The 9,668-nt window shown below is 36.6% G+C and overlaps 2 protein-coding genes across 3 annotated transcripts; both read left to right on the forward strand.

Annotated features, from left to right (window-relative positions):
- The first annotated feature begins 210 nt into the window (after positions 1-210).
- Positions 211-3,919, forward strand: LOC102612292 (hypothetical protein). Of its 2 annotated transcripts, none has more exons than XM_052441489.1 (3): positions 211-668; positions 1,661-1,963; positions 3,229-3,919. In XM_052441489.1, the coding sequence occupies exons 2-3, from the start codon at positions 1,692-1,694 to the stop codon at positions 3,794-3,796; spliced, it is 840 nt and encodes a 279-aa protein (XP_052297449.1). In that variant the 5' UTR covers positions 211-668; positions 1,661-1,691; the 3' UTR covers positions 3,797-3,919. The 2 variants fall into 2 exon arrangements, with proteins under 2 accessions (XP_052297449.1, XP_006465775.2); XM_006465712.4 differs by lacking the exon at positions 211-668 and adding an exon at positions 682-1,412.
- Positions 3,920-6,438: 2,519 nt separating this feature from the next.
- Positions 6,439-9,430, forward strand: LOC102608460 (uncharacterized). The gene is made up of 7 exons (XM_052441111.1): positions 6,439-6,749; positions 6,799-6,896; positions 7,144-7,253; positions 7,630-7,713; positions 8,529-8,588; positions 8,691-8,805; positions 9,126-9,430. The coding sequence occupies exons 1-7, from the start codon at positions 6,439-6,441 to the stop codon at positions 9,428-9,430; spliced, it is 1,083 nt and encodes a 360-aa protein (XP_052297071.1).
- The last annotated feature ends 238 nt before the right edge of the window (positions 9,431-9,668 follow it).

Genomic DNA, 9,668 nt, shown 5'->3' on the forward strand with positions numbered 1-9,668 from the left:
CCAAAAGGCTATCATTACTAATAGACAACTATTCCAAAGATTGTTCAATTTGACATATCAAATTGTAACAAGTATTCGATGTCACCATAATGTTAATAAAGCTAAAATAAATTCCATACCATATATCAAAATTCAAAAGCATAATAAAGCTAAAATAAATTTCATACGATATATCAAAATTCAAAAGCATAATAAAGCTAAAATAAATTCCATAACATATGATCTTTGGGTAGAAATCAGCCCCACTTTCGATTTTTTCATTTCTTGTAAAAAAAAAAATAATAATTTTTGTACTAAATTTGAATCTATATATACATACATATTAATGTGATTATAAAGTTACAATATTGGTTAATTTGATTGTATACCCTAATCGGCAATCCCTCAATCTCTCTCTCTCTCTCAGACTCACGGTCTCACTCTCACCGAGCGCGACAAACACGATTCAAGCCTTCAAGGTTAAGCATCCAGCGCCGTCACCACTGTAATCTTCGCCAGCCGCCAGCCGCTCGTCTCTTTCCGTCATCTTCGCCAGCCGCCGCTCGTCACTCAATCACGATTCAAGCTTCCAACACTGTCACCACTGCTCGTCTCCTGCCGTCATCTTCGCCAGCCGCCTCTCCTCACCTCATTCATTGTTACTAGCCGTTGCTGTCGCGCTGGTGAAGGTGAGTACTGAGTTGTGTTCATTGTTTGTAGTTTTGAATTTATCTATCTCTTCTGGCATGTGCTGGATACGTAAGATTGGAATCACCTTGCAATAAATTCGAAGTACTTTTCCTGATTATTGATTTTAAATTGGTGGGTGCGTAGATATTTATGAAGTTGCTTTCTTTATCAATACCTTCATCTAGTATCCAAAATTGTTAGTTTTTGACTTATCTGTTCACTGTTTTAAGAAGAATAAATAATCATTAACAATTTTTTCTTTTTCCTTTCTCGGCCATGCATATAAAGACGTGTTTTGTATTTTGTAATAGCAATTAGAGGGTTTATTCTTTGTTGAATTTGATATGCATGGTTGGTTTGATTTTTGGAAGTAATTGACAATTTAATTGATTGGGGGCAAAAATTAAAATGAAGGTTAGGTTGTTATCCACTGTGCAGTTACTAGTTAAACTATGATGTCTGACCCGAGCCAAATCAAATTTCAGAATCCATCCAAAGTGAAACATTTTGGTTCGGTTCAATTATGAAATTTGGTTTGGTTTCGGTTCTATTTCTTAAGAACCGAAGGTTTAAGTCCTGGACCGAACTGGACTGTATACTTTCCACCGCTAGTTTTTACCATCGTAGCCTTGATCCAGGGTTCCTCATTTCCTGCCTCGAGAAATCCTTACTGTCCATCTGGTGGTCCTTATTCGCACCCTTGAGGGGTTGTTATTTCCCATCTGGTGGTCATCACCGATGAGGTAGTATGTCGATCAATTTTCCTGTCAACAATGTTGATACATATACATTTCTTTTGTTAGTCAAATATTTGTTACTACTGAAAATGATAGTAAGACTTTGATAAAAACATTTTCATTTCATAATTATATAATTCGATTGACAGAGCTCAGCCCAAACTTGTCTTTAACTAAAGGGCCAACCGAGATTGGCTCCTTTTTGCCTCCTTATTCTAATTACTAATAGCTGTGACTGTGCCTTTGCCCACCAGCTGCTCGATCAAATATTTGAGCCAAAAAAACATGGGCAAGAGAGGGCGAGACAGAAGAGCATCAAACTTGACATCTGTTTCTCATAAACCTATCTCACTTAGAGAAGAAAAGGCAGGGAAGAAGCTAGTCAACACTACAAACGTCAAGTCAAAATTGAAACTCGAACACTTGCAAAGACTTGCCGTGTGGGCAAGTAGCGAAATTTCTGTTCCTTCATTGGCCGCACTTTTTGGACACCGCTTGGCCTCTGCCAATGAGGTCCTGGGATTGCAACCAGACCCCTCTTTTTTTTCTTGCCAAAGGTTTTGCCTGAACCTGATTACTTTTATATGTGCAATTTTTGATATACAAGTTTGATCATCCAGTCCATGTGTATTTATTGTTTTTTCATTGATTTCCGACTCAATATGCTACTATATTTGTACTGTATACATGTAATGCAATATAGACTAATGTACTTTCACAAATGTTGCGTGCTTTTTATATTGTTGTACCTGCATTGTTTTGATTATCTTTATAATTTTAAATGAGTTTAATTGCAAGCTTCCAACAGTTACAACTAGTTTGGAGATTATTTTATGATTAGGTTTTATTATACAGTATACATAGATGATCATTAGTTTCTTCGAATTGGTTAGTGAGTGTGTGCACCATTGATTTTGTATTGCAAAGCACGGAGACATACACACAAATCTAATTTAATTTAGTTTCTAGTCACTAAAAAACATATAACCACCTTTCCTATTGAAAGAAGATTAAAACATGTAAACTTGAGTCATGATATTTCTTTTATATTTAGAATTGTCTTATGTTTATGTTCTGAATTGGTGTTAGATTCTGAATTAAGAAGATAGTATTGATGATCAGTAAAAGATATTGGATGTTCTCTTTGCGATGCATTTCATTTATCTGGATGGAATTTAGGTAGAACTTGCGGTTTGTGTATATATATAAATATAAAATTCTCAGGTGTTTTTTTTTTTTGGCTACTGCACTTAGTTGTGTGTTTGTGTGTCCACCTGTGTGTGTACACAATTACTCTTCCTTTTTTGCTTTTCTGTGCAAAGTTCTATTCTTTGTTGATTCTTTGTTGGTGGATGACATTTTAGTATGTAAATTGGCTAGTCGTTCTGTCTTTTAGAGGATGTGATCAAAGAGGAGCATTTCCTAATCAAAATGAAACATGATGGGCTTAGTTGGAAATATAATGAGTTTTAACTATTTAATATCACTTTGTTGCTTTTATTCGGTGGCTGGCGTATTGTCACTTTAAAGAGTATTTAACATCACTGAGAGATAATATCTATAGAAAGCTATAGGGTTCTTTTAAGAAAATAAGATGCTATTTCATTATGTTCTATTAAGTTCTATAACAAGATTCAAGAATTTAAGATTTCAAAGAGAGTTAGATGTAACGTCGGTTGTAGTTATTTGAAATTTGAACTGTACTAGAGTACAAATGGATTAATATTAATCCTCTTTAAACTGAAAGACTTGTCATGACAGGTCTAAAAACCAATTTTTGAATTTTATATGGTGGCCCTGATTTACTGAATACTTCTCACAGATGCGAGACAGTTCTTCAGCCTGGCTTTAACTGCACTATTCGAATGGAGAAAAACCAAGTGAAATCAAGACGTAGATGGAAGAAGCCTAAGACTTCTATGCAGAACAGAGTGGTTTATAAGTGCCATTTCTGTTCCCATCACAATCTTAAGAGAGGGACTCCTGTTGGGCACATGAAAGAGATATGCCCTATGAAGGCAAAACCATCTTCAAGACCTCAATGTGGTAGTAAATCGCCACTTAAACGGTCTGCCAACACCACGAAAGACACGAGAAGCAAGGATGAAGTTAGTAAGGTGGACGACGAAGTGTTGCCATCAATATCCAAAAACTGTGTAGAAACTCCTCCATTGAAAAGTAGAATTACTCTGGAGGGCAAAAAGAGGAGAAAATCGGGAAATAATAATTCAGCCGAATCTGAGAGTAATTCGGCCGTAACTGATGATAAAACTGTTGGTGTTTCAAGTAGAAGGAGAAGAACATCTTGGATAAGCCTAAAGGAAATTGCTGAGAGAAGTGAGGATGATAATGGCCGAATGGCTAACTTAACAATCCCATTCTCTTTGTAAAAATGAGAACCTTTTTCCTAGATCAATTTTCAAAGGAAACATAATAGTTTGAAGATTGTTGTAATAGAGTTGATTCATCTACCTTCATTTGCAAGTTAAAAAGTTTGTTTATGCTTTGGATTATGATACAGCATTTTGACTGTATTCTTTTGAATGTGTATTTTAATTTCTCTTTACATATAATCTGAAATCAAATGCAGGCACATCTTAACATTTTATCTAAATTTTAATCCGCTTTCATTGACAATTAGTTATCCTTTTTTAAAATTTTATATGGAATATTTGATTTTTTATTTATTTTAATTTTTAGCATTAGAAGAGATGAAAAACAATGGCAAACTGTATTTTACGCAAAGAAAATGATTGCTTATGCTAAGTATGTTCTATAAATCAGCACACCTGGGGGGCTTAGAGATACTGAGGTGGCTCGAGAGAAAGAGAGAGTGGGGAATGATCGATTGGCAAGGTCTGGACAAGCGACGAAGATGAGGACGAATAAAGAACATGTAAATTAGAAGAAAATAAAGAACAACAATCATTGAGGCAAAGCAAGGGGAGGCGAATAAAGCTTCAAGAAGAAGAAAACGACGAACAACTAGAAGAAGAGAGAAAGGTATCGAAGAGGGAGAGAAGAGATAACGGAAAGGTCAAAGAAGCTGAGAAGCCACTGAACGACGGTGTTAAAGACAAAAGGAGAGGAGGGAGAGCAGCCTGAGGAGCACGCTAAGCTGGTTGGTGAACCGGTTCGATTTTTCCAGTAAAGGAAGAGACAAAGGAGCCATTACAAGGCTGTTGAGTTCGAGGGCGATAAATGCGAACTCGTGAGTTCTTTTTTCTTTTTTAACTGAATAGAGAAATGTAAATTCCATTGGATTTGGTTTGCATTTCTGGATTTTAGGCTTTGTGTTCTTTTTATAAATTTTAATTAGGGAGATTTATGGTCGTTTAAAGGAATATTTAATTTTCTTGTGATTGTTCTCCAGGAGGATCCTGTTCTTTTTCACTCCTTAGGATACAAATCAGAAACCCTATGCGGCAAGCATTAAGGTAATTCTCTTCTGAAACTATTGTAATTACATTAAGTTGTCTGTTCTGCTTTAATAAAGATACCTGTATTCTTAATGCATTTTTAAGATTAATTAACTCTGATTATTGGACACAGCGAACTTTTAGAAGCGTTCTTGTGTCATATACAGACCCCCCCTCTCTTGATTGTCCAAATTTTCATTACGTTGATGAATTTTCTATTGTAAAATCAGCTATCTATTCATGAAATTGTTTGCTTCTTTCTGTTTGGATGCTTAAATGTGTTTGGTATCACTTGCTTGAATTATGAAACTATTGGTCTGTTGACAGGATATTACTCAGTCCAGAGATGGGAGCATGATGGTTACTGGACAGTAGGGATGGCAAAAATCCCCACGGGGATGGGTACCCTCGGGGATTTTCCCCATTCGGGGAGGGTACGGGGATAATTTTATACCCAATTTTTTTTTCGGGGAGGGGACGGGGAAAATTTTTTACCCAACTTTTTATTCGGGGAGGGGACGGGGATGAGGTGGAATCCCCATCCCCTACCCATTTCCCCATTTTAATTTTTAATTTTATTTTTATTTTTAAAATTACTAATAAATAAATAACAAAATTATAAATATTGTTAAAAATAATAAATATCAAAATAGTTGTATGTTGGGAAAGTGGTCACCCTTTGCCGGGAATTAGTTGAAGAGTATTAATTGAAGTTTTCACCAACTGTTTATTGCTTTGATTATACTGGTAGTAGTTCTTCTACTAGATCTACAGGGGATTCTTATAAGAAAGCAACCAAATGGATGACAGGTTTTAATGATTATGTAAACAATGGAGATTGTGCAGTTGTTGCAGATGAATTAGATTCATATTTGGATGAGAAAGTTATATCTCGGATGGAAGATTTTAATATTTTGAGTTGGTGGAAGACAAATGCTAATAGGTATCCTACATTAGCTCGAATTGCTAGAGATATTTTGGCAATTCCAATTACAACAGTTGCTTCTGAATCAGCTTTTAACACTAGTGGTAGAGTTGTGAGCTCATACCATAACAAACTTCATCCAAGCACATTGGAGGCCTTAATGTGCTGTCAAAGTTGGTTACGAGCTTACAATAGCGATATGAGTTTATTTTAATATGATTAATTTAAAATCGAAAATAAAAAATGTATTAGACTATTAATTATTCGGGGACCGGGGACCCTCGGGGATCCCCTGTTATTATTCGGGGAGGGGATGGGGATTCTCTCAAGCAATTTTGACGGGGACGGGGAGGGGACGGGGACATATGCAAAACATCGGGGATGGGTATGGGGAGATTGGTCCCCTCCCCTCCCCTCCCCATTGCCATCCCTACTGGACAGTGGTTTTATCACCCTGAAGAAGCTGACAGAAAAGGTGGTGGAAATTGGCTATCCCGTGATACAAGGGAGCTTTTTTACAGTTTTCACCGGGGTGAGGTTCCAGTAGAATCTGTGATGCATAAATGTGTTGTGCATTTTGTCCCCGTTCACAAGCACCTCCCAAATCATAAACAACACCCTGGTTTTATGGTTCAAAAGGTTTATGACACTGTGGACCAGAAACTCTGGAAGCTTACTGATAAAGACTATGAAGATAATAAGCAGCATGAGATTGATCTCCCTAGATCAGAAGACTCGGGTGCACTTTGGAGACCTTCCTGACATTGAGCATCAAGAAACTGCTGCTCGGGAGCAGGAAGATCAGTTAAAGGCTAAAAGAATGCTGTGGAAAAAGAACATATCACCTCTTGATGTTTCAAGAGAGGAAGGTCGCATGACCAGGTCGGATCAGTATGTTCAGGCCAAAACACCAGGAAGCTGTACTAGCAATGCCCCGGAATACTACAACATTTTAGCAAGATTTAAGGCATTGACCAGAGAAACCTATCGTGATAAATGGTTAGAGAGGCTTCTCCAAGGCCTTCAACATGTGCGATTCTGCTGACAGCATTCATGCAGATCAGAATGGGACAGGTGGTTGTGATGGGGTTGACCATGAAAGCAAGGATAAGTCAGCGGGAACCGAAAATGGATATCGAGAAAAGGGTTAGAAGATTTCAATTTACTTTTTTTTAATTTTTTTTTTAAATTTATCTATCCGATTTTTCTGATGTATTTTTGTTTGACCTAGATACTTTTAATTTTTATTTTAAATTTTTAGCTATCCCATTTTTTCGATTTATTTTTCTTTGGCCTAATTGATGCGAACAGAAAATGGGTCTCATATGGATGCTTATTCAGAGGGTTTTAATATTCTGCCTTTTACAGAATGGGAATTCTTTTCTCTGGCCAGTCACTGCCATTGCAGCTGTTACAGCTCTTGAGAAGGCTTCACATGATGCTCTTTCTTCAGATTTTCAGAAGCACAACCAGAAACTGCATCAGCTTTTGTTTAATCTCAAGGTTAGAAGGGTGTCTTTCAGCTTGTTTACATAATTCAGTACATGCAGACATGTATAGAGACCCAAACTTATTTGCATGCTTGAATTAATACAATCTAATATTACATTCCTGCCTGCCAATGGACACATGTAAACCTTTTCTCAGGGGTCAGCTACAAGGCGGAGCGTTATGCAACTACTTGTTTTCTTAATTAAATAAGATGATTGACTGTATTTTACTACCATTTTGTTTTCCCAATAATGACTATACAATGAAGATAGGTTTTAGTAATCGTGAATGTCTTTCAGATTTGGTACTATATGCTGTGAATGTCATCATATGGATGTTTAAGATACTGCTTTAATTGTTTAATTTTTATTTTTTGTATTCTTGGCAGAGTACTGCACTGCTAGCCCTGCGTTTTCTAAAGGGGAAGTTGGAACCTTCTAAGATTCTGGACATGTCACCTAATGAGTTAAACGTACTATATTATCCGTGGGTAGTTTATTTTTATTTGTTATTGTTTCTGCATTTATGATTAAAAGTTTTATCTACTATGTGGAGAGTTGGAACCTTCTAAGATACTTATCACCTTGTGTGTGAAACGGTACTATTTTGTAATAGTTGGTAGTTGTGGTTTTTTTTTTCCTTCTCCCCTCCACACCCGCATTTGTGAGTAAGTGCTTTTTCTCGATCTAGTTAGGCATCTGTAACTGATAATGATTTTGTTGATTGATCTTCCTTATGCTTGTATTTTGATTGAGTAATTGTTTTTTCAGCAAGGAGGGAATATCTAATAGATATTTGTTGTTGGCTCTTTATGAATATGCATATTTGCTGGCCTTCCCCCCCCCCCCCCCCCCCCCCCCCCCTTTCTTTTTTATTTGGAACTTTTGAAATTGTGATATTGCATATCATGTTAACAATTTTCAACTGTAAGTGATGCATAAAATATTAAAATATCTGCTCAATCTTTTCTGTTTGCACTACTGAAAAATTGTTTAACTATGTATAGAAGTTACTTCTTTAAGCCAGTTTCTGGTCATCCATGAGTTCAATTGAAACTGGTTTTGTGGCTTATATATATATATATATATATATATGTTAATAGGTGTAAGTACTTGTTTGTGAAGTTCTATACTGGATTTCTTTTACGGGTTCTAACCCGTATCTTTAGTTCAATGTGATATGCTGATAAGCCTCTAGGATCATTAAAGCGGACATTTGGTATATGTTTTGTGTGGTTTTGTATGAGTGAGGATGGGGATATATATCATCTGATTATCTTACTTCTAGGAGGGTCTAACAGCAGAGGAGACAGCAAAGGAAGAGTCTGATGAGTCGGAGCAAATGCAGGTTACAGTCTTTTATCTCGTATGGGTTCAAAATTCAGGAGTTCAGTTCAATTTATTTTAGTTGTGATATGTGCTCATATTTAGCTCATTGCTTGTGAAACAGATGACAGATGCTAGGTGCTCAAGGTGCAATGAGTGTAAAGTGGGCCTCAGGGACATCATCCAAGCAGGACTCGGAGATCGATATCAGGTTTTTGCATTTTATAACTTACCTGATGGTAGTAATTCCTTTCTTTGCTGTATGAACAATATTTGATCAAGGGGCTATCATTCAGATTCTTTTGATAAGAAGGTGCTGTCATTCAGATAGCATGTGCCAACTTGAGAAATGTGATTTTGATAACTAATTCTAAGATTTGACTTTTATATGTGTTTTCATGTTCTAAATCTGTATGATTTTGTGTTACATAACAGTATCAGAATCAAACAGGGTAAGCAAAATCAATTTGTCATTATTTTAGCAGTTGTCTAAAGCGCGTCTGCTTATAATTTTTTAGCTCGTCTCCTTAATTTGAATTTGTTTTTTGTCTGGTTTCAGTTGGAGTGTATTGCCATGGTCATTCCTGGTATGCATCCAGAAATGAAGCGTCTTCCCTAACAATTGATGGACGAGGATCTGCAGCAAAAAGCATAGGCATAGCATCTTTGGCCGCTGCCAAGTTTGATAGCCTTGAGAAGAATTTGTCGAGTCCTCGTGAGTTTGAGAAATCAGCCAATGATCTCCTTAAGAAATCAAGTGAAGCATACATGCCTGTGTTGGAGGCCCATAGATCATTTAGCAAGTCCAAAACTGAAGAGAATCCTGATTCCTCAAAAGTAAAGAAAGCCAATAGGCAGTCCTAATCCCTTATATAGCGTCACCTTGGGGATCTCCATATTCTTGTTTTAGTTTAGTTGTAGTCTCGGGAAATAGCTACCTCTGTACAGTGTTAACTTTTCGTCAAGCTAGCATGTTTTTTCTCGGAGTTAATAACAATTTTTCACCTCATGCATATTTCAAATACACATGTCGCGAAATTGTTGACCATATTGGAGGATTGGAGCAATCATCGTTGTCACTAATAAGGTTGATTGCTTTAAC

This window comes from Citrus sinensis, chromosome 5, assembly GCF_022201045.2.
Source record: "Citrus sinensis cultivar Valencia sweet orange chromosome 5, DVS_A1.0, whole genome shotgun sequence".
Taxonomy (NCBI): Eukaryota; Viridiplantae; Streptophyta; class Magnoliopsida; order Sapindales; family Rutaceae; genus Citrus; species Citrus sinensis.